Source organism: Psittacula echo (genome assembly GCF_963264785.1).
Source record: "Psittacula echo genome assembly, chromosome: 2".
Taxonomy (NCBI): domain Eukaryota; kingdom Metazoa; phylum Chordata; class Aves; order Psittaciformes; family Psittacidae; genus Psittacula; species Psittacula echo.
The window spans coordinates 67,588,259-67,612,218 of record NC_137737.1 but is presented as its reverse complement, the minus strand read 5'-3'; the positions used below and the strand labels follow the sequence as shown (position 1 = coordinate 67,612,218).

Here is a 23,960-nt window from a genome sequence, read left to right as displayed (position 1 = left end):
ATCTAAGCTATCCTGGATGGGGTTCCCCTTTCTGTTCAAGCTGTGTAATGGCCCTGAGGTTCAAGATTCACTAGGCTTTGCTTTGTAATCCAGCACCGGGGATTCCCAAGAGGGGAAGCAAGAAAACTGGAAGAAACCCACAGCTGCTGGAGCTGCTGAACTCACCTAGGGCTCAGGTGAGATGCTGCTGTTTGCTGCAGCCGTAGCCTTCCATCTTCTCTACCAGTGTCATGCACGCTTATCTTTTCTAACATAGGAAGAGCTTTCTCACCACTGACATCTCTTGCTCTTCACTGCTGCCTCCCCTCTATTATTCTAAGCAGTTCCTGAAAACTACAAAGAAAAATGGACTGAAAATGAAGATGTTTACAAAGAAATACCAACAAAATTTGCCAAGTACTGGTTAGTAGCTGAGCATTCACTTAAGGTACAGGAAATAGTTTACCCTGTCTCCAGATTTGGCTCGATCTTTTTTTTTTTTTTTTCTGATTTTTTCTATCTTTTCTCTTGTTGCACAAGTAAGGAGGAACAGATTATTACTAAAGTAAATCAGAATAAAGTATAATTCTAATTACTCATTAAAAACGGAAGAAATAATGACTACTCTGGTAGTGCGGAAAACAACGTTAAAATGCCTTACTTTAAAAGAAATAAAGAGAACATTTAGTACAGCTATTTGACCTTGTTCTCTCCAGCTCAACTTTGTTTTTCCCACTGTGTATTTGTAATAAGATAGTAACTGTAATAAGGGTAAAATCCTGTTCCCTTTGTTTAAGTGTAAAACAGACAGGTGACATTTTATCAGCATGGCAAACATTTCAAATGTCAGATAGGTTTGGGTTTTTTTAAGAGTGTAGCTCAGATCAAGGACTGGAAAAAATAATAACAGAAAGGGGAAGAGAAGGTAAAACCCAACTGATACAAACTCTTCCACCTAAAATATGTACCATATTCTGAACAAAAGATTTCAATCATGTGAACCATGGGTACCAAGACTTTAAAAAATATTAAATGCATGAAGTATGGATACAGTAAAAACCCCAAACATTTTGCTTATAAACTCTGGAAGTTCATGTCAAGAACTAGAAAGTATAATTTTCTGTGAATGTATGAATGTATGCACAAATGAAATGTGATCATAATAGTTTAACTAAATCTAAGAAGTTCCTTCTTATTGTAAAACAATGCATAACAAAGGCAGATCATATTTTGAGTCAAATGAACAGTAATTTTTTCAACACCAAAATGAAAACATTTATGTGTTTTTAATATGCATTTAAGTGAGACAAAAATGTAACTGAGATAGATGCAGCATTTCTTATAATTTTACCTGGATTTCCCAGAGCCAGTTAAAAAGTGTATGCTATTGTTAACAGGAAAATATAAACATTACATATTATGAATTTATTTTTGCCTCATTCACTTAGGAAAAGTTGCCATGTCTTTTTTGCTACTTCCCAGGATGATTAGGCAATTTATTAGGGTAAAAACATTCATTACTTTTAATCAACACATCAGTTCAGAGGTATATGTGTTGCCAGAGGTTTATATCCTTGTAAAAACTACAGCAACAGTACCATCTACTTTTTATCTGAGAGAGGAAGTAGCTGCCTTCATGCTGAGCTATTCCGTTTCTTTTTCTTCTTTTGCAGTGGAGCTTCCAATTTTTGCTTCTCTGGAGCAATTTTTCTTTTTCTTTTTGCTGTTTTACCACTTCTATCAGTCTGACAAACTTCGTTTTTTCTGACTATGGATGGTTTTTCATCTTCATTTGCTGAAAACAAAAAGGCAAAAAATTATTCACACTGATACTTTTGTCCAGTCTGTATAGTCTAAAATGGCACAGACATATTTGTATCTTATTTTATAAAAGGGGTTATAAATGATTTTTTTATTTAGAGTGAAATGTGCAATTTATGCTTGCTTTGCCTGTGATATGAAAATATCTAGATATCATGTAAATAGAGTACAATACAGAAAAACAACAGCAAAAATCCAACTGCGCAAGACTTCCAAAGTTTCACTCACCTACCCTCAGACCTAGGTAAAAAAAATAGGCCTCAGACCTATTTTTTTTTTAATAGGAAAACAAGACATGCACTTCTATCAAACTATTTCTTCTTTTCTTATCATTCTCAAAAGCTTCACAGTAGCTTACACAGTAAATTATTCCAGTAAAGAAAACAAAACTTTCATGCAATAAAAGTGAGAAGAATTTTATGTCCTCCAGCATACATGAGATGGTATCAGATTGGTAAGGATATCTATATCACTTGCCAGTGTCTTATCCCCAGTTCTTCAAGATACCAAAACTTTTTCTGATGCATACACTCAAACAGTCCCACATAGTATATTTCATTTCACAGTCATATCAGCAACTGAAAAAACATGCAGTTCTCTTACCTTGAGACAGTGTTGCAACCTTATCAGAGTTTTCTTTAATTTCTGAAGCTCGGTCAAGCCAGACTGCAAGACACGTCAGCCTAGCTTTGGTATTGACTTCACACAGTAAAGATGGTACATCTTTAATCTGAATATAGAAAAAAAGATTAACATTATTTTTGTTTAAATTTACTGAAGTATTTGAAGTGAGAAAGTTTCTTACTGCCCACCTTCCACTTCCTTTCTGGTGCCTAACAATGTTTGGAACTAGAGACTGCATACCAGTTAATGGTCACATTGTTACACTCTTATTTCCAATACCTTCCTCAGTGGTGGTTTTACAGACAAAAATACCAGTGGCTTTAAGAACATATCTTGATAAGCAAGATCAATGGTTTTCAGGCATATCAGAGTTAAGTTTAACATGAGGAATAACTAGAAGGGTTATCGACATTCCCCCCTCAAAAAAAAAAATCCAAAACAAAATAAAAAAAGGAAATTAATGGTTTCATAAGTTTCTCTAGAGTAATAGGGGTTTGTTTTGTACAGCTAAAAAAAATCTGAATTAAGTTACTGCATCAGATTCCTTTTCTCCCTTACAAAGACAAGGCTGCTGATCAAAAGTAACCTTTTCAGAGCATGTTTCAGATTGGTTAATTGCAGTTTTATCAGTCAGCTCTGCAAAATACTTGAACAAATATCAGATACCAGAGTTTTAAAAGAGCAGCAGCAGTCATCAATGTTACAAAAATTCACAGCAGTCCTTAGAACATAATGTAAGTCTGGCCAGGCAGGTATGAAGGGAAGCATGACTTGCAAAAACAGGAGATGAGATCTATGTAATATCATCAGATTTTATAGTTTGTTGTAAAAAAATTACAATAGAGAAATATGCAAGTGCATAAAAATATGTGCATATACCTACACATCTCTACTGAACATAACACGAATGAAGATCAAAACATCCAGATTTCAAGCAAAATTTCCTCAGTGACTCAAAATTAATCTCTATAACAGAACTGTCTGCAATTTTGGTTGTCTGACATTTTTCCATAAATGTAATAACAAGCAGTTAAATAGACCAACCTTATTAAGATCCAGATTCCACATTTTAATGTAACCGTCACTGCATGCAGTAACAATAATGTGCTGTCCTTCTCTTTCAAAACTATAGATATCCTTTATTCTGTGAAGAAAATGTAGTACTTTGTTACTTTATAGCATGGCAGCTCAGTTCAGAACAGAAATCTGACAGAAATTAAAAAGATGGGTAGGCAACAGTTTAAAAATCAGTTTGAACAGAAACCCCTGAACAACAGGCAGAAACAGTAACCTGTTTTGATGGCTCTCATTTACAAGGGGAATGCCTGTCTTTGCTAGGCTAGTTAGGATTCAATTCAGAACACTAAAACTTTTAAGCACACACCACTAACGACATCAATGATATTTTAGCTAATGTTTTTGTGTTTTGATGAACTAGAAGCAGCATTTGGACAAATATCCTGTGTTCAGTAACAACAGAGAATATGTGATTACCCTCCTATTGTCTGAAAGAAGTACAAGTGGTTTGTTTTATTTAATCATTAGTAAGACTGGTTGAACATCCTTTAGATGGTCTTGCAAGAACATACTGGTACCTAGTTTCAGAAATGCAAAGACCACACACAGAGAGGTGTCCAACTCATAAATTTAGAACTGTAGTATTTCTAATTCTATAGCTTATTGTTTTGCAACTTGCAAGGGCAGCACAGTACTTCTGCTCATACTAAAAGCAGACAAGTCTGTCCTAAATTTAGCACATAAATAAATTAATGTTCTACACTAAAACAATACCAAAAGTAAATTATGCTGAACATTATAAGTCACTGAACTTTACTGAGTACTCAGCATTGCCATAAATATTTAAATAGTAAACAAATACAGAATACCTGTTTTCATGAGCTTTGAATTCACATAGGCATTTTTGAGAGTCACAGCTGTAGAACCTTATAATTTCGTCACCTCCAGCTATGGCAAGGATAGAATCCTTGGAGTGGGGGGGAAAAAAATGCAATTAATTTCATGTGCTTCAAACCAGCTAATTTTCCATCACCTTTCTGTTTTCAACTTACTGTAATAAATCTAAGTGAAGAAATTCTCTTCTCTGTTGTGATAGTGCCAGTGATTGAAGCTGTGTCAAGTTTGTAGATATCCACTTTATTTGTTATCACAGTCACATACTTCTCTCCATCAGGGGACCATTTAATTATGTGGGCATCTGTACATATTGATACATCAGTATACGCATGTACACAGGCTTTTTGCACTTAATATTACATGAAAATATTAAAGTAAGAATCTTTAGAACCTGCTAGAGACTATTTTCTACCTAAGCCTGAGAAAAATTCAGGGGAAAAAAATAACAACTAAAAAAAATTAAACAACTAAAACAATGCTCTTCAATGTTTATTTCTGATTATCAGAAGTGTATTAAGAAAAACAAAACACATTTATATAAGTGTCCTGACAATAAAATTTCAAGGAATAAAAACATTTACTTTAGCGTTACTGTGCTTTCCTTTTGGTAAATGATTATTATCAAGGACATAAGTCATATATGCTTGCCTGCATGTGCAAAAAAGATGTTGTGAAAGTTGCTTGCAAGTAACTGTCTTGTTGGTTATTCCAGTCTACTTTTCTTTACAAAAAAAAAAAAAAAAAACAGAACTATCTAATTCTACTTTTTTAGTGGATTTAGACTGATAAACTCACTTTGCTTCAGGTTTTTGATAAAGGCTGATCGTCCTTCTACAAGATTCCAAGTTCTGAAAGACAACAGTAAATAAAATGCATTCTGGTTAAAACAGCACAGTGAAACTGAACTCCTGTCTGCTAATATGAGGCATCCAAAGGAAGCTTTTAAGCATCTCTGTGCCTTCTTAATGCAAGAGAAAATGATGACTTCACATATCACTTGCAGACTATAAGGTTGAATTTGTAACATTTATTTTAGAACCCACCATTAGCAGTGCAGGGCAGAAAGGAGCCCAATATCAATTTGTGCTGTTAAAATAGCATTTTATATATTTAAAACACATATATAAAGCAACATATAAACACTCCAAGTGAAAAATTACCTTTCTTACACTAAGCAAAACCTGAGAGCTTTCAGAATAAACAAGTGTTCCAAAATGCACACATAATTATACATCTACAAGTGACTATAAAGAGTCAGAGCACAACAAGAAGCTAGGAAAAGCAAGGACTGTTTTTAAAAGACTACTTAAAAATATTGCTGCTACCTAGAACATAAGAAGACAAAACAATGAATCTCTGAATCGTATGCTGTGCAAATATGCTTTATCAGTGTTGCAAAGTCTAGTCCCAAAACGGAATTGTTGCTTGTAACAATTTACTAAGAGTTACTGTATTATGACTCTCAGCATTCCTTCATCAGTTTCAACTCACCTTAATGTTTTATCTGTTCCTACGGACAAACATAATTTCCCAGAAGGATGGATAGAAAGAGATGTCACATGCCCCCTGATAAAACCAAAACAACGTATTAGCCACATATACTCTTTACAAGGAAAATAAACATGAAAATATATGTGAATAAGCAGAATTAGGAAACTCACTTATGTGCCTTAATAGATTTCAGGCATTCCCATCTCTTTGTGTTCCAGATACAAATTACCCCATCTTCAGCCCCACTCAGTAGATGTGCAGTACCATAGAACTCCAAACAAGTTACTGTGCCTAGAAATAAAAACCAGTGCTATTAACAATGTTGTACATACCGAACAGTTACCACACAGAGAACGTATGAATTAACAGACAAGCTTATAGCATCAAAACATGCCAGCTATTACCCTACCCTTAGGAAAATCTGAATTATTTCCTAAGTATTTCTTCACAAAACCCCCAAACTTTCCTGTTATATTCAATCACTGATGTGATTCAATATATCTATCAGCTGCCCTATAGCCAATACACATCTGAACTCTTATCTAGTCTGTTCTCTGAAACAGCACTGCTCAAACACTGTGGCACAGAGCTTCTATCAGTGATAAGAAATGCTCCTAAGAAGCCCTGCTTTTGGCACACAGCTGAATTTATTGCACATGCTGCTTCCCATAAGCACCAGATTTACCATAAGCACCAAATTTATCATGTGAGTTGAACACAGGTACCATGTTCAGTCTAGCTCTAAGTACTTTGGCTATCAGGAGAAAAAGGACAATCAAGATTGAGCTACAAATGACAAAAACATGAGTGTTTTGTTTGGGTTTTTTGTTTGTTTTGTTTGTTATGTTTGTTTTGGTTTGTTTTTTTTTTTTTAAATTATTGAAAGCAGCCCTGTGGAGAAGGACCTGGGGGTGTTGGTCCATGAGAAGCTCAACATGAGCCAGCTTCAGTGTGCACTCGCAGCCCAGAAAGCCAACTGTATCCTGGGCTGCACCAAAGCAAGTGTCATCAGCAGGTTGAGGAAAGTGATTCTCCCCCTCTCCTCTGCTCTTGTGAGACTCCACTGCATTACTGCGTCCAGCTCTGAGGCCCCAGCATAAGAGGGATGAGGACCTATTGAAGTGAGTCCTGAGGAGAGCCACGAAGATGATCAGAGGGCTGGAGCACCTCTGCTATGAAGACAGGCTGAGACAGTTGGGCTTGTTCAGCCTGGAGATGAAAAGGCTGCTGGCAGATCTTTTAGTGGCCTTCCAGTATCTAAAGGGGGTCTAAAAGATATCTGGAGAGGGAAATTTTTTAAGGGCATGTAGTGACACGACAAGGGAGAATGACTTTATACTGATAAAGGGAAGATTTAGATTAGATATTAGGGTGAAGTTCTTTACTATGAGGGTGGTGAGACACTGGAACAGGTTGCCCAGAGAACATGTAGCTGCTCCACCCCTGGAAGTGTTCAAGGCCAGGCTGGATGGGGCTTTGAGCAAGTTGGTCTAGTGGAAAGTGTCCCTGCCCACAGCAGAAGGTTGGAAGTGGATGATCTTTAAGGTCCTTTCCAACCCAAACTGTTCTGTGATTCTATGATTCGGATGGCCATTAACTGATGACACAGCTGTAATTCAGGAAACACAAAGTGGGAAAAGTACCAGGTTAACTCTTCCGGCAGCAGCATCCTCCTCACACACAAGCTCTCTTTTGTGTGGCTCATGTCACACATCCATGACAGGACAAGGACACTGGGAAAGATGGTTTTTGGGAGTAGGCATGGTCTAGATAAAGTGTCCTGGTGGACGAAAATGGCTTATTAGCCATTTGTGGGCCATAACTTCATAAAGAGTTAAACCTAAAAATAATTGGAAGCAGCTATATTTGCGGAATAATACCCCAAGTAATTTTTGGATTTTTATGCTCAAAAGCTTCCCTTGCTTGTATTGTCAGACTTTGATGGCTGCAACACCATTACTATTAAAGACTTATTAAAAAAAAAAATATGTTCAATTTCCTTCTTCTGACAAGGGCCAGTTTTTCTGCTGTAAGTTTCTAACATCAATACTTTTTATGAAGAAAAGCTCCCTTACCATTGTGCTGCAGCAGTGCCCCATGTTCTACTTTCTTTTTCATGTCATAGATTTGGATTGTCTCATCTTTGCTCCCAGTGACCACATATCTGTTATTCACAGCTACCGCTGACAACGAGGCAGTGTGTGCATGATGTGTAAAATCAGGGGCAACCGTCCAGGACTGTAAGTGAAAGACAAAATAAACAGGTCTCTCTGAAGCTTAACTTCGAATTCATAATCCTGTACTTTTTCTTTCAAGCAAAACATGAAACAAATATGTGTAAAATGCAAAGGAATTACACTTAGCTGCAAGTATAATGGCATTTTACTGAGTTAATATGCTCTTAGGAGATTAGTCTGAACAATCAAGAGTGCAAACCGCCTCCTGTAATGAGCGCTGGGTGGAGCTGCATGTGAAAAAGCATCTCCACAGAGATAAATCTCTTGGACAAGGAAGGCGGATTCTCCCTATTTTCCACCATTGCAGGCTGGAGACACGCCTTCCACCTGACACCAGCCCCACGAGGCACTGTGGCATCCATCCTCTGCATTGCTGTTTACTCCCAGCTCCGTGCTGAACGGCTGCGTGGAACGAGCTCGCACCGCAGCCCCCTGCGACCACGCGGCCGGTCGCTTCCCGGAGCTCCTCCGGGAGCCCTGCCCGCCTTCGGGCCCGAGCAGCAGGGTGTCCGTGGGCCGCTCCCACACCGGCGCCAGCAGCGAGGGGCCGAGCCTGCGGCTGCCAGAGCCTGCCCCGCCCCCGAGGCGCTTTAAAAGCGCGGCCTGCTCCGGGCCCTGCGGCCGCGTAGCGACGTGTCGGTGAGTATTTGGGTGCGCTGTTTTCCCCTGCTCCCCCCCTCGCCCCTCAGAGTGGGTTGGCGGGAGGCCGTTAGGGCGCATCCACTTCCCTCCTGTTCCCGCTGCTTCCCCCACGTTACCTCGGTGGGTCGCACAGCGAACCCGAAGAGAACCTGCTCATAGCAGCCCGCTACTAGCTCCATTTCCCCCCCAACGCGCGGCACTAGCTTGGGGCCCTGCCGTCCTCAGCCGAGGTCCGTCCGCTGCGCTGCCTGTGCCCGCGCCGGTTCTGGGCCCGTGGCTAGGGACCGGCAGCGCTCCCTCAAGGAACGGTCTGCGGCCTCTGGCAGCCGTCGCGGAGGAGGAAGCTGTCGGAGGTGGCGGCGGCGTGGGCTCTGTGGGTCAGGCTCCGCGCAGGGCAGCCCAAGCGGGAGGCCCCCGCGGGGCGGAAGCGGGGCTTGGCCGCTGCTGATGGCGGCGCGGAGGGTGAGCGGCGTTAGTGCTGGGATCGGCTGGTGGGGGGGACGGGGTGTGAAGGGGCACATCGTGGTGACCGAGGCCGGGCTGTGGGGGCAGCCGGCGGGAAAGGGAGCGCGAACCGAACCACTGCGCGAGGGGAGGGGGGAGCGGCATCCTCCCTCCCCGCGGGGCCTCAGCCATCGCCTCACGGGTGGCTGGGCCGCGGGCGGGGCGGGGGGGCCTGGCTGGGCCCGGCGGCTGTTGGGCCTAAGCGACCTCGCATCCGGTGACTACCCACCCCCCGTGGCGCAGCGTAAGGAGCGCCGTGGCCTTCTCATGAGGGCCTTGCGGGGGGGTTTTCCTTATTTAGTATTTTTTTTCTTCCGCTTCGTGTCTTATCGCGTAGCACAATAAGGGGGAAGCGCGGTTGCTGCGGAGGGCCGCGGCCGGGCGGGGCGCACTTCTTGTCGTGCCGAGTGGCTGATAAAAATGCGTCACGGCATAATGCGGCCCTGGCCTGGGCTAGGCGGGTCCCCGCTGCCCTGACCCGGCTCCGCCTTCAGTGTAAGCGAAATTAACGCCGAGGGGGGCGGCTCGCCGTCTGCTTGGCTGACCGGTGTGAGCACAGGCGATTTTATTTGCAGATGGCTTCATCTGCCTTTTTGGCAGTTCAAACGTAATGATATAAGCATGGAATAAACGGTCTGGTGAAATGCGTGTGTAGTCCAGTTAAGGAGGTGGTTGAATTCTGGAGGTTAAAGCTGCCATACTGCTTAAGTGAAAGCTAGGTGTGATTGTAGCTACAGTTAAAGTAAATAGAAAAAAAGCCTAAGTTAATACATGATGTTTTAACGACTTTTTAAATATTTTTGCGTTTTAGTGAAAAGATCAAGAGGCAGCCTTCAAGATCTGGCAGGGAAAGAGCACAAAACTGCAATTTTGCATCAAAGTCCACACTAACCGATTGAGAAACAGTTGCATCACTCACCTTCTGATAGCCTTTTGCAATAAAACGGCTTTGTAGTGTGTGCCATCTTCTGCTAAATCCACACGAGTAAAAACTGGTAAGTTAAAAATATTATAAAGTTGTGAATTCAGACATTAATATTTCAATGTTTAGAGCATGGAGGGGTTTATGGTTCCTTTTATCAAAAAGTAGTGCTTGACTTACAGAAACATCACTATGTGGACGTTTTTATTAATAATGAACTTTGATAGGATGATGTTGCAGGTCATAATTCAGGTAATGAGCACAGTTAGGCTTAGTAAGAGGGCACATGCTAATTTCACTAGTACATGCTTGTATTTAAGGGCTTGTTTGTACTTGACTGCTTTCTTGGGCTCAGAAAGTGCAGGGATGAAGTAACAGCATGCATGGATGCTCTAATTATGACATAGCTATCCTGTGTCATGTTAGTTTAATCCATTTTCAGAGGTAATGGAGGTAAAAAAAAGAGAATTGGTGAATGAACAGCTGTATATAGAATCATAGAATAGTTTGGGTTGGAAGGGACCTTCAAAAGTCATCTAGTCCAAACCCCCCTGCAATAAGCAGGGACATCTTTAACTAGATCAGGTGCAAGTAGATGCAAAATATTTTGCAAATGAAACATTTCTTATTGATTGATACGGGCTGGATGACTAGGGTAAAAGGCTTAAAGGCCATAGGAATCAACAAAGAGGTACGTATGTCTTCAGGAAAGTGTATTCACTGGTTTAGTGATAGCAGTAAAAGGTTGTTGCCAACTCACTGGTAGCGAGTGGAATGGAAGAGGCAAAAGAGATGTACCTGAGAAAATGTGCAGAGAAAAGATCATGTTTACTTTTACTGTGCCCTTTTGGTTTATTTATTTTGTTCTTTAGCATGTAGAAGATACCACAGCTTGTTTTTAGCTGTGTAATTTGTGGTAAAAGTAAATCAACTTTTAATTTAGCTAAAAGAAAAAAAAAAACAAACACCACCAAACCACCCGAAGGGCTGTACAAAATGTATTGAAGCCTCTATCTCTAATGACTTGTTTTTAAACTATTTTAGAATGTGGATTTTCTGTATTACTGTGTTATATGTAGGTATTTCAGAAGTAAGGTTAAGGTGTGGGTGACTTAAAAGCTCTCTAATTTTCTAGTGCATTTGCTAGTGGGAAAACTTTGTGGGCTATTAAATTCTAAGAAAATGAGGATGACTTCTAATCATAATCTCAGTGGTCATATATTGTCTTTATTGCTGTTGCTTTAGCAGTGAAAAAAAGTTAGAACTTGGAAATCTAAGTTCTGAATAACATTAAAAACGTAAGGCAAGGTGAACATCTTTGCAAGTAAGTTATCTGAAGGCTCAGCTTTTTCACCTACTTGTTCCCCCCCACATATTTTTCAGCTGAAGAAGCTGAAACTGTGCAGCCGTAGTCTTCGAGAAGGGCGGAAGACAGTTTGAGCCATGGCAAGCCAGGTAAGATAATTTGGTCAGAAATTCAGGCGTGCAGTGCCTAAATGGATTCCAGAACCATACTCAGAATTTCTAGTAAATGTAAAGCTGAAATAGCTAGCTTGCTCTGAGTTGGACGTTCTTTTAGTCCTATGATTTCTTCTGGCAATGTAAGTGGTGGCTGTCCTCGGGACGCTTAATTGCATCAACTGAAGCAGATTGGGGGCATAACATTAAGTTTTGCAGTTTGGATTACTTGAGCATGAGTTCTTCTGAAGGACCTTGCATATAACACTCTCTATATAAGATACACATAGAGGTGTTCTAGCGGAAGAACGTTAAAGCGTGCGTAAGTAAAAAATGTTGTGAAACACCATTCTTATTTTTGGAAGCCGTTGTTCTTCAGAATCTTAAGCGAGGGAGGCAACCGGTGTTAATATGGCTGTTGTCTCCCTTGTCTTTTCTGTAGTTGCCCCACTTCCTTTTTAAACTGTGTTTCTTTGGGTTTTGGTTTTGGTTTTGCTTTTTTTTTTTTTTTTTTCCTGCAAGAGGTGCTTTTTTATGCCTCTTCCTGGCCTTGCGTCTGGGTTTGAGTTTTCCCTCAGCCAAGCTAGTGCCTGTTCCAGGTCTGCTTTCTCCTTACATTCCATTAATCGGCCTCCTGCTGTTCCTGGCCTGGGAGAGTGAGTCAGAGCTGGGTAGTGAGGAAAGGCATCTCACATAAGAGAAGAATCCCTAGGTGAGGGGGGATAGGGACAGCTGAGATCCCTTCTAGGCAAGAGTGATGATTTCCCTGCCTCTTCATCACTCAGACTGCTGCTGCTACAGGGTTTTTTGGAGTCCTGGAGCTTGAGTGGAACACAGTCCAGTCCTGAAGCTAATTAACAATTAGGATTGGCCAACATCGGAGTGCTGTCTGCTTTTTCCGTAATTCCAAGAGGAAGCGGTCGATCCTATAGCCAGCTTGACAAGTCAGGGGAATATGGCTGTTCATACAATCCTTTGGCTCTGTTATTTTTGCCAGGCGTTTTCCCCAGAGGCTGCTTTCCCTCATGGGAGGCGGAGGGAGAAATGGGACCCCAGGCTTCTTTCAAGGGCAAGGTGAATATGGGGAAATCACCTGTGGTGATGGGGAGTGGGAGGGAGGAATGTAAACGAGGCTAAATACTATAAAGGTGATTTTTTTTTTCTCCCAACAGGACTTGCTTGCGAAAAAGAGAGAATGTCTTCAGGCCTACAGCTGGTGGAGAACGCCACAGAAGAAACGGAAGAAAAAGAACAAAATAAAGCCAGGAAGAATAGAGTTTGTCCCTAGTAGTACTGCAGCCAGGTAAAGAACTTCCAAAAGAAGCTCTGACCCCTTATCTGCTGAAATAAATAGTAACCAGTGAATACCATAGCTTATTTTTAAAATCCTGAAATGGTACATGTGGTGCCTATACATTTAAGTATTGCTAATGGAAATGCATTGCCAATAGAATAATGAAGCTATCTTGTCTGCTGCTGCTGTAATTGCTAAGAAGTGGCGGCAAAATAGTTACAGCTTTTTTGAATCATGGCTGTAACTTAATTCTTTTTTTCTTGATGCTTTTGTGCTTTCCTCCCCTTCAGGCAATAAATGCCCTTTTTTGAAAAAAATGAGTTCTTAGTTTTTTTATAAAATGGGTCTTTGAAATGCTTTTTCTTATTTTTATTGTGAAAGTGGCAGAATGGACCCAGATAAATTGAGAGCTCAGTGTGAGTGGTGGCATTGCAGTTCTGTACATTACTCTGCAGGGCTTTGCAATCAACACTCCTCTCAGAGTTTATTTCCTTGTTTGTGCAGTGATAACTACCTGCCTGTATGTTAGGTACCTTAATACTGCAATTGGCTACCTTAGTCTCAAGCTTGAAAATTGTTTTCTCATCTTCTTAAAGACCAGATTATTCAATATTTGTTGGGGAGCTTACTCCAGAAGTGGATGATTTCCAGCTCTATGACTATTTCCTAAAGAGGTACCCCTCATGTATTGACTGCAAAATAGCAACAGATCTGCTGGGATACTCCAGGTAATGCTTGTGAAAATTTGTAATGCTGTCAATGTTTGCTTCTATAAGTAACATACAGGAACTTGCACTGGAACCATTTCTACATTTTCTTCAGAGGCAGGAAGAGAGATTAGTCTCTAGGATTATATTTTGTTGTCTTTTAATGGCACAAATACATTTCTAAAACTTAGTGGTGTAATCAGTTGACATATTCTGTTTAGCCATATGTGTATCTGCATGAAAGCAGTTAGATGGTGGGAGAAGGGAGAGCTGTTACCAAAATATGTGCTGCTGTGCTTACATACGGTAGTGCATCCATGTAGTCTTTTGCAGTACTGAAAACAGTAATTCCCTTTTTACATGTGGGAGAAAAGTGTAAGTCCTGGCTAAATTTGGGGTTGGGAGACTGAAACTGTATTAAGAGGTAGTAAGTAAAGCTTAGCAGAAGTTATACTCGCCAGGCAGTGAGTCGGGCAGGGATGAGTGAGTTTACTGTTCAATGCTGGCTGTAATAGACTAATTCAAGAAGCTTCAGAGAAAGGAAGTTTAAAAAGAACGATAGTATAGTAGTAGGAGTGAGTTAATAATTAACTGCTGTAGATGCAGAAACATGGAATCTGATTACTTACACAGATAGCAATTAAACTGTATAGTTTCACTGGCTCTCAGCAAGTTGCATCGTAGTGCTATCAAAGAAAGAGCTTTTGGCCCAAGATTTTAATTTTGTGAAAGCATCTTCTGTGTAAGTGCACATGCCAGAGAGGTTGCTTGGCTAATAGAAGCTATAGTAGCTGCTATCTTCTGGGTGTTTTCTTTTTTGTAGAAGACAAAAATTGAATTCATTAGCTTTGTAACTGTTATGCATACTAGAATTTGTTTTCTCCCTTTTGAAAATTGTAGAGGGTATGCCTTTGTCAGATTTGGTGAGCAAGGTGATCAGATGAGGGCACTGCAAGACTGCCAGAATGCACCAGGTCTGGGGGGAAAACGAATCCGGCTGAGCATAGGAATTTCTAAAAGGTAACAAATGAGTTGTGCATTAATACAATAATTCTAAATAATGAGATTCTTGTAGCTCTGCCTTTTTAAAGTCTGTGGCTCCTGTATAATGGCTGTACGCACAATGCAGTCTACAAAATCAAAAATGCAGAAGCACTATGTTTTGACTCAATGGATTCATCAACCTCTTTCAGGATTGCTGGGGGAATCTAACTCTTAAGTCTAGCCAGATCATGTAACTTGGGCTTAGCTGCTGTTGTAACCAGCCTTAATTCTTATAATAGCAAAGCTGACTGCATTCATAGATATTTTCCAGGATTGGGCCTGAAGCAGGTAGAAGGAACAAGAAGTGGTTTTGTATGCTGGGGAGCTTTTCTTCTAGACCTTTCTCTCTAGTTCAGGCAATGTAGCACATAATTGGTTTTACAGTAGGCTGGCAGAGAAGGGAGCTTTTAAGTGGAAAAATACAGAATATAGTAGGGAAGAAACCAAAGAAGATGTTGCTGAAGCAATTTTAGAATATTATGCTTCTCAAGTGATTGGGGCAGCAGGGAATTTAGAATGGCTTGCTTTTGTGAGGGTTTATTACTCTGCAAGCTCTGTTCTCTCCGTCAGTTACTTAAGGCAATTCAAGTCTATGAACAGAGAATTGATACCAGATTTGATAAACTTCAATACCCTGGATAATTCTGTAAATGTCACCTCTCCTTTAGAATGGAAATGCTCTTATGCAAGAGAGCACTGTCTAGAATAGCACTGACTAAATTATTTGCAAGCAAGAAGAGGTCACAGAGAAACAGGTTTCCTCACTTCTGCTGTCCAGAAGAATGTTGGCAGTACTTCCAGATTTTTCTTTCTCCTACATGCATCTCTGTATGAGAAGTTAGTAGCAGAAGACTTTGAGACACTATGTAGTCGTTTGTTTACTACAGTAGCAAGACAATAGGATACCTGATTCAGAACATGTGTAGCTTCACAGTCATGAAACTAACATAGGTATCAAAATACACATCAGTAATCTGTATCTGTTTCTGAATGGCTGAGCACTATACTTTCTCAGCATCAAAATATTCAGCCATCAGAGTAGTTTGTCACTAAGACACTTATATTGGAAACTCTTCTTTCTGAGCTCCTTCAGTTTGCATTCTTGACAAAAAGCCTGGTTCTGAGTTTTCTGTAATGAGATGGAGATGCACAGAAATTGGACTCGGCAAGCACAGGAGGCCTGCCTGAACAAAGCCAGTGAAGCAGTGTCTTGAGCATAGAGGATTATTTTTGAATGTGTAGCTAGACTTCATGAATGTATTTCATGTAGCGCACCTCTGGTTTTGTACCTCTGTTCTAGTACAGACCACACTTGTGCATTGATTCTAGTGTGAAGTTGTCCCTGGGAAAATGTATTCAGGTGAGAGAAAGTAGTGAAAACTAATCGGCTGGCCCTATGGTATTAACCAAACAAAAGACAGAAGGGCTAACTAAGACTGAATGCATCTTTAAAGCGGCTGTGCTTGACAGATGTCTCTGCTCTTAATAAATTTGATTTCTATCGGTAGCTTGCTTGTATAGATACTAAATATGCTCAAAATGAAAAACGATAAGCATCATGGTGTGTGTTATTCCATGAAAATAATCACTTTTGGTAACACAGAGGTGAGAGAATTTACTTCTGTATAAACTTGAGATCTTGTGCTGTGATTTAGATTGTTGCTTTTGGGCAACTATTCAGAAAAGCTTCTTTTTAAACTTAGAAGTCTGTAAGCTAGTAAATTGTTTAATTTCAGAACTGGGTTTGCAGTTTGTTTTCAAATTCTAACTCTGTGTAACTTCTCATGTTGCAGACTGAAAGCAGAATTCCAGCGGTACCAGTCATACAACTACAATGATTATTACCAAGATTATCAGAACTACTACTCGCAGTGGAATTATGATCCTTATGCTGACTACAACTACAGCTCCTATACTCCCTATGATAACATGCAAGCTGTTGGAGACTGCTCTTTAGGAGACACTCTTATGGCTCCAGCTGTTTTTGAGGTAAAGATACTACATGTTTGCTTTAAAGAAAAAAATTCACAAATTGTAAGTTGTGTGAAGTGTGTGAGAGCAAATAGTCCTAAAACTGAAATTGTGCTTTCTGCTTAGTGTGGGTGTTAAAATAACAGGCTTCATTGAGAAGTATCTTTTAAGTGCAGAAGTACTGCATCTATAGAATTAGAGATTAATACACCATTATTCATGTATACCAAATAACAGTTCTGATGGCATACTTGTGTAGGCTTCTTCTCTTCCTGTTTTTCTGATGTACTTTGCTTAATGCAAATTGAAGAATTATTTTAGGATGGTCTTACCTTAGATCAGCTAATTTATCAAGTGAAACTTCCAGAAGTCCTTTCCAACCTGAACTATACTTTTACCGTAAAAGTTGGTCAGAGAAACTCTGAGACTGTGATTTGCAAATACGAAGTTATTTTGTATTTGTGATGCTTTCCAAAATGGATTATGATTATAATTCAATTTAAGAGTTTGGTGGGTTTTTCTTTCTCTTCAGGAAACTTCAGCTATGACTGAAATCAGTGATGACCTAATAACTGAAGGTAATTGAGTTTAGCCATACTTGTGCCCTTTAACAGTACAAGCTAATGACTATTGCATGAAGAATGTTCTGCAAATGCAGCTGATAACAGTGCGATCCTCTGTGTGTTAAAAGTTGAGCTCAGGTTAGGATTTTAAAGCTGATAGTGGTAGACCATGTCAAGTAGAATGGGACATTGTCAACAACACAGTAGGTTTCTTTTTAACTTTGTCTTCATTCTCCTTCTGAAATGGTCTGATACTGAATTTGTGATGTCTGTGTTTTGATTTTGCTAAGCATATTCTGCATTAAACTCATGAATATGCAAAAGCTTTGTTTGCAAAACCCTGAGGGTATAAGCTTACATTGCAGGTCCTAAAAGGAAGATTCAACTTGTGCCTAAAGATTTGGTGCAAAACTTAATTGTTTGGCCTGGAAGGTTTTCAGGCAATTCCTTGCATAGAGACAGTCTTGTCAGTGTTCAGAAACTGTCCTCTCTAACACACATTGTAGTAGAAATTAAATTAATTTGGGGAAAATTCCATAGTTAATTACCTTTAAATCTGTTCTTTATCTTGGAATGCCAGTGTAGTCCTAGCATTGTAATACATGAATTCCAAAAGAAGCTGGACTTGTTAGATTTGTTAAAATTCTACGTGAAAAAACATCTTACTACCTTTACTATTAAATATATCACATTTAACTGAAACACATTTTATTAGTCATTTACTTTTTTGTGTATGTGTGCATCCCTCCCACTTGTACTTACCAGACTTTTATTTTCAGATCCACAACTTTACTTGGATGTTGATGAAATGAACAGACAATTTATGGAGACAAGTGAAGAACTCTATGATTCCCTCATGAATTGTCACTGGCAACCTCTGGATACGGTCACTTCTGACATCCCCTCTGCTATTTAAGTGTCTTATATAGCATGACCGTAATGACCAAGGTGCTAAAATTACATTTCTTCTACATTACTCTAGATCATAAGTTTTAAAGCACAATGATAGGTTGGGTTTTTTTGCTATGCTTTTGACAGTTTCTGTAATCTTTTTTTTTTTTTTTCATCACTCAGAGCATCTTGAAATCATGTAAATATTCTAGAAATGTAAAGAGTCCAATGGGGTCTAAAGATAGACTGTGTAAATAAAATTTTGTTTCTGCAAACCTGCCAGCAAGGGATTTTACTTACATATGTGAAGCACATTCTCTTCTGGCTTGTGGAATTTAGCTCAAGGCAGTAGGGGTATTCCACCTGCCATTGGTATGGACATCAGGAGTAGCAAAAACTAGTTCTCACATACTTCCAAGTTACCTAGGCAATTTCTTACAAGCTCTTAACACATTTGATTAGATGGCATGTGTATATTGGAGATGCTCCCATAGTCTGCCATGGGAATGCTTGGGCTGCTCCTGCAGTCTGCTGGCACTCACTGTACTACTGTTGATCTGTTAGGTCAGTTAAAATTGCTTTATCAATACATGATTTTAAACATAGATAAGGGCAAACTTTCAGCTGCCATAGCTGCAAACATTCCAAAGACTAAAGATGATCCCTACTGGCAATTTTATTCCACCCTTCTTCCTGTTAATCTTCTTAACTGACGCTTCACAGCAAAGAAACTGGTGTAACATAATACATGCTCTTAAACCTAAAAATCCTCTGAGAAAATAATTTTTTAAAGGAAGAAAAATAACCATTGGGAATAAAACTGTCACCTGAGTTGCTAAACATCTAATTTTTTTTTTTTTTTTTTTTTTTTCAGTTTTCATGCTCAGGTGTTTGATAGTGATGAGGTTATAAATTTTTTTGTAGTATGAAGAGTTTTCAGTATTTGAGTCAAAGGGGACTAGGGGAGGTAGCAATGAGGGAAGTTCTGCTTTAAGCTAGCAACTTCTGAGTGGTTTCTTCTAAACTCTTCTTATAAGGAAGGGTATAAAGTATTTTCCAGTCATAGGGACTTCTTAAGCCTATGTGTTTGCAAAAGTATTTACTGTGCTTAATGTACATGATGAAATAAGTTGGGCTGGAAACAGAAGAATACTCTTCCAAGAAAACAGGTATCAGAAATGATCAGAGCTAATGGCTGTGGAAGCTACTAAAGCTAATGAAGACATTTGCCATGTGTGTTTTTGGGGCAACCTAAACCATAATTGCTGTGATGGCAGATGAAGTTCTCTGGCTTTTTTTAATGACTTAATTACATTAAAATTGTGTTCATAACCTATGTGCTGTTCTTAAATTTGAAATGTATTTCAGAGTGATGACTTGGTGTTGGCAGATCATTTCTAGCTGCTAACCAGATTCTCTTTACAGCTTAATTTTCAGCTAGGAATATTTTTCAAAATTCCTCCCATGAAATGCAGATGTTCTAAAACACAAAAGGCTTTTGGAGTACTGTAGGAAGTTCATTCTTCCTGGATTTTTTGCAGATACACATGTAGGAAGAGACAGAAAGCAAAAAACCTCACCTAGGCAGGAGAAGTAGCATCACAGTTACAGGCACTGTTTCTCCCTGCTTTGGAGGGATCTAGTTGCGAGGTAACTGCAACTGCTTGGAATTTAGATTTCTTGGATGAATGTTTCCCTTGTGTGGAGTGGTAAGGCTTTGGAGGGTGATGGTAGGGAGACCATTAATGAGAATGTGTCAGGAAGTGGAATAAATAAGCAAAGAGAATCTGGGTAGGAAAGGGGGTGCTTGTGTGCCTGCATAGAATTGTTTCAGAGGACTGCAGTAGGGAGGAAACTCAAGTTAGTAGGTGCGGGCCTCTTGAATTTGGATGGGAGTATTAAAGCTTCAAAACCACACAGGATTTGATGCCACTTCAGTTGTGGTGCGTAGCTGTGTTGCTTGAGCTGGGTAATACAAAAAATTTTAAGGGATTTTGTACTTATCGATCACCATCAGTACGAGCAGCATGACAGCTTGCAGGTCTGTGCCTGTGTTGTATCATGCTTTGAAGTGGCTTGCATATCATCACCTAACATTGTACTGAAGTTGCAGCAAGTAATCTGTTAAAAGCTTTTCTTGTATTACCAGTTAAAAATGAGATGGCTAAAGATACGCATTGGCTCAGCAGAACTCCTATGGAGCATTTATGCTAATTTTTGGTATTTGGGAGGTTGACTATGTAATAAGGAGCCCATGTAGCTATGGGATTTAATTCTTAAGTCTGACACTGTACTACTACAGTATGTAAACCTCAAAAAAAGTCAGTCTGTAGCCACCCATTTATGCATGTTTTACCTGTTAACAAGGTCTCTGAACTAGAGGCTGTTTCAGACATGCATGTGCCTTCTGTAAGTACCCATATAATGAAAATTCTGTGAAGGTAATGCAGTGAAAGAGGTGGTTTGGGCTGCTGTTTCTCCCAACCTGAGAAAGGTTGGGGCTGTATTTTCTTCCAGTCAAATATGAAAAAAAATGAGGCAAGGAAGAGTCTGTTGAGAGGCAGCCCATGTGATAGTGTCCTAAAATAGTTCTCTGACCTCTTTTTCTGTCTCCTGAGCCTTGCTAGCTTACTCCTCTTTCCAGTTAGAAGTGCATATGTGGGATCAAGATCGTGTGTGCAGCACATTCTCTTTACAGGAAAGGCACTATAGAATTTCTTCCCTGTGTTATTGGTGTGGTGGTGCCCGTGAACCCCAAATACAGGAAACAGTGAGTGCATCACAACTTTGAGAATATGTTGCTGAGACTTTCTGCTGAGTAAACTTACAGCTGTTCCACAACTGCCCATCTGCATTAGCTAGCTTAAGAAACACCCAAACACATGCTCATGCCTGCCATCAGTTCTACAAAGATCTGATTGCAATGGGAGCATTTAAAACCAAAGCACAAGTTTTAGAAGCAACTTTTTCAACACCAGCCTTATTTCATTTCTAGTTGTGTTTTGTCTTTGTTTTACCCAGCTGAAATGTGTGGTTGGTGGTTTTTGTTTTTTAAGCTTGATGAAGGATTTTTTTTTTTTTTCCATGAATATCTAATACTGGTTTTATAAGCACTTCATTGCACCTAGCTGTGATAGTGCCTTTACTTGAAACCTGCTCATTTCTTTTGAGTTGTGTTTTTGATTTCTATCACTTCTCTGCACAAAGAGGTTTTAGTAGGATGGCTTGAGGGGCTACTAATCCTATAGTCAGTGAGCAGGGAGAAGGAAACAAGCCCAAAAGGATGAAGAGTACTTAGGGTACAAAACAGTTAAATGGTACTTAAGCCATGAATGTTTCTTTTTGCAGGGATGCTCTTGGACCAACAGCTTCTTTCTAGCGCTACCTCAAAGTAACTTGCAGATATAACTCACAGGGAAGATTGATCAAATGGTGATGATCCCTATCATTCTGCTGGAGAGTATATATATTTGCCTTTTGTTTCATCTTCTAATAACATATATTTAAGTTCAGTGACTCATGTCAATAGACATTGTTTGACTACATCAACAAGTATTTCTGAGTCATGAGTGTCATTAAAGGCATGTCACTGTATGGAAATTGTTCTAAATAAGTAAAATGGAAGTAAAATAAGTAAATAAAGCAGCACTTGAATTTACAGAGCAAACATAGTGTAGCTGCCTTTGACACCTCCATGGAAGAAAAAATCGTGTGTACAGGTTGCTCAATACATTTGGTGTGCATCGGAAAGGGGGAGTCTTGTCTTCAATTTGCCCAGCTCTTAACGTGTCCAGTGCCGAAGTGGTTTTGGTCAGTTTCCCACATAGGTACCATCTTAGGCGTCAGTGTTACTGCTGATAAACATCTGTTACCAAAAGGCATACAGTTTGTGTCCCTTGGTAGATCTTGGGCTTCCCATAATGCAAATATGTCATGCTATATCCTTCCTTGTCCTCCCCTCAGTTAGAATTTAGCAGGCTAATTGCTTCCTGGACAGAAGAGAGTTACAATTCCAGGCTAAAATGCTAGTTTTTTTCTTGTATTTTGGTGATTAAATTGACACAGATTTTTTTGAATAGCATATTGTAGAAATGGAGCCTTGTCCAAAAATCGGGCTGTAGGTGTTGCACACCAGCAGTTTACATGAGGTGAGGCAGTTCTTGCAGGTGACTTCTACGCCTGTAAGTTCCATATCTGCAGGGGTTTATCTACCGCTGTGAGACATCCCACTTCACACACAATTGTATTTATGGCAGTAGGGTAGGAGAGGAAAAGACTGGAGTTCCATACTTCATGAGAAGAAATACCTGGAAAGTAATTCCATGCTGTGAGAATTTTGGAAATGCTCATCTTTAGGTAACCATGAGAGCAGGACTGAGAAATGGAGGAGCAGCAGGTTATATAGGAAAGCTGGGAAGATACTGATGAGGTTAAAAAACATTACAAAGCTAAGACTGGGCAGTACCAGCCCTGCAACAGCCTTCTGGAAGTGGTTCCTTCACTGCTGTTGGTGGTTTGCACTTCTTCAGGCCTTTGAAATCTCCTGTATTGGTTTGAGTTCCCCTGGTCCGCACACCGAGTGTGAGGCACTGGCACTAGTTCTCCAGAGAAGCTGTGGCTGCGCCATCCATGGTAGTGGTCACGGACGGGGCTTTGAGCAACCTGTCTAGTGGAAGGTGTCCCTGCCCATGGCAGGAGGTTGGAACCACATGAGCTTTAAGGTCCCTTCCAACCCAAAACATTCTGATATGCACACTCTTCAGGTGTGTGCTGTGAGAAATGCTGTTGTTTCTGGTTGAGGGGGTATACACTACATCAAAGCTGTCTATCACTGTTAAGCACCTGTCTCTCTCTAGGTAATTTTTTCGTATATTCTGTGACTTTTTATTACTGACTTCTACACGGGGAAGGTGTTTGTGGTTTTCTGCTCTGCTCCATCATTACCAGGTTGGATCAATGCTCTTAAGATGCAGAGCCGTAAGATTTTCCTCAACTTTTAGTAGAATAAAACACACACACCACTACTTTTACATGTTAAAATTTGTACTAGAGGTCGTCTTGTTTTGAGGAGAAAAAGGCTGTGTTGAAGCTTTTTATACTCACCTGCTTCCAATCCGCCAAAAGCGAGCAACAACTGACCTGCGAGTTCTCACTTGCATTGCTCACGCAACTCCGCCTAATGGCGGCACGCCGAGAACACCTCGTCCCACCGGCTCCATCTCTTCGCTGCGGCGTCCCCCGCGGCGGCCCGCGTTACGCCGGCACGGACAAGGGGTGGGTAAGTTGCGTTCCCGGAGCGGTATCACCCACCAGCGCAGCGCCGCCGCCTGGGCTTAGCCGGCGCGGCCTCACCCCGTCACACACTTCCGCTCCCGGGTGTGGGTTTCCCCTCACCCCGCTTTGCGGACCCCGGCAGTCCAGCGAGCGCGCTGCCCGCGAGGCGGGTGGACAGGACGTTAACACTGCCGCGTCGTGGCGCGGCCCCTCCCGCTTCCCGCGGGCGGGCGGTGCCCGGGCGCGCGGAGCCTGCCGGTCGGTCCCGCTCTTGTGACGCAGCCCGCGCGGGGTAGTGACGGGCGGCCGCCCGGGCGGACTCTGGGTGGTTGGTTGGTTGGCCGGCCGGAGCGGGGGGGGGGGGCAGGGGTGAAGCGGCTCGGCCGCGAGCGGGCGGTGCAGCGCGGTACGGTGCGGGGCCGGGCGGCGCCGGTGGAGCGCGGGCGAAGGGCGCGCGAGGGAGCGCAGGGGGAACGTGAGAGGGACCGCGCGCGCGCGCCCCGGTGCGCGAGCTGGGCGAACCGGCGGTGGAGTGGCGCGGCGGGGAGGGGCAGGCCGCGGAGCCCCCAGTGCAAGGCCGCGAGGCGCGTGGCGGGCGGGCGGGAGGGAGCGGCGCGCAGGCCG

The 23,960-nt window shown here is 41.2% G+C and overlaps 2 protein-coding genes and 1 long non-coding RNA gene across 13 annotated transcripts; 1 reads left to right on the top strand and 2 right to left on the bottom strand.

The window, feature by feature from the left end:
• Nucleotides 1-199: 199 nt before the first annotated feature.
• PAK1IP1 (PAK1 interacting protein 1) lies at nt 200-8,957 on the bottom strand. 2 transcript variants are annotated; one of them, XM_080609737.1, is made up of 11 exons: nt 8,825-8,957; nt 7,905-8,067; nt 6,000-6,120; nt 5,830-5,904; nt 5,134-5,186; nt 4,494-4,639; nt 4,311-4,408; nt 3,469-3,568; nt 2,404-2,530; nt 1,585-1,774; nt 200-333 (listed from the first exon to the last, which is right to left on the bottom strand). In XM_080609737.1, the coding sequence occupies exons 1-10, from the start codon at nt 8,885-8,887 to the stop codon at nt 1,614-1,616; spliced, it is 1,107 nt and encodes a 368-aa protein (XP_080465863.1). In that variant the 5' UTR covers nt 8,888-8,957; the 3' UTR covers nt 200-333; nt 1,585-1,613. The 2 variants fall into 2 exon arrangements, 1 of the variants encoding a protein (XP_080465863.1); XR_013956166.1 differs by having other exon boundaries at nt 206-333; nt 1,501-1,774.
• On the top strand, nt 8,409-21,729 carry LOC308217042 (tRNA selenocysteine 1-associated protein 1-like). Of its 10 annotated transcripts, XM_080609746.1 has the most exons (11): nt 9,017-9,170; nt 10,024-10,207; nt 11,518-11,589; nt 12,590-12,666; nt 12,765-12,895; nt 13,483-13,614; nt 14,494-14,613; nt 16,431-16,626; nt 17,141-17,186; nt 17,951-18,119; nt 21,411-21,729. In XM_080609746.1, the coding sequence occupies exons 4-10, from the start codon at nt 12,637-12,639 to the stop codon at nt 18,085-18,087; spliced, it is 792 nt and encodes a 263-aa protein (XP_080465872.1). In that variant the 5' UTR covers nt 9,017-9,170; nt 10,024-10,207; nt 11,518-11,589; nt 12,590-12,636; the 3' UTR covers nt 18,088-18,119; nt 21,411-21,729. The 10 variants fall into 10 exon arrangements, with proteins under 10 accessions (XP_080465866.1, XP_080465865.1, XP_080465872.1 ...); XM_080609740.1 differs by lacking the exons at nt 9,017-9,170; nt 21,411-21,729 and adding an exon at nt 8,409-8,705 and having other exon boundaries at nt 17,951-19,398; XM_080609738.1 differs by lacking the exon at nt 21,411-21,729 and having other exon boundaries at nt 9,018-9,170; nt 17,951-19,398.
• Nucleotides 18,219-23,907, bottom strand: LOC308217045. The gene is made up of 2 exons (XR_013956167.1): nt 23,166-23,907; nt 18,219-22,369 (listed from the first exon to the last, which is right to left on the bottom strand). It is a non-coding gene; the product is annotated as an uncharacterized lncRNA (long non-coding RNA).
• Nucleotides 23,908-23,960: the final 53 nt, after the last annotated feature.

Excerpts from the sequence above, each read along its gene's own strand:
- PAK1IP1 (XM_080609737.1), bottom strand. The coding sequence starts at position 8,887 with ATGGAGCTAGTAGCGGGCTGCTATGAGCAGGTTCTCTTCGGGTTCGCT. Across the intron at positions 8,068-8,824 it reads TCGCTGTGCGACCCACCGAG|TCCTGGACGGTTGCCCCTGA; the intron begins GTAACGTGGGGG and ends TTTCACTTACAG. Across the intron at positions 4,640-5,133 it reads TATCAAAAACCTGAAGCAAA|ATGCCCACATAATTAAATGG; the intron begins GTGAGTTTATCA and ends CAATATGTACAG.
- LOC308217042 (XM_080609746.1), top strand. The coding sequence starts at position 12,637 with ATGGGACCCCAGGCTTCTTTCAAGGGCAAG. Across the intron at positions 12,667-12,764 it reads AGGCTTCTTTCAAGGGCAAG|GACTTGCTTGCGAAAAAGAG; the intron begins GTGAATATGGGG and ends TTCTCCCAACAG. Across the intron at positions 17,187-17,950 it reads TGATGACCTAATAACTGAAG|ATCCACAACTTTACTTGGAT; the intron begins GTAATTGAGTTT and ends TTTTATTTTCAG.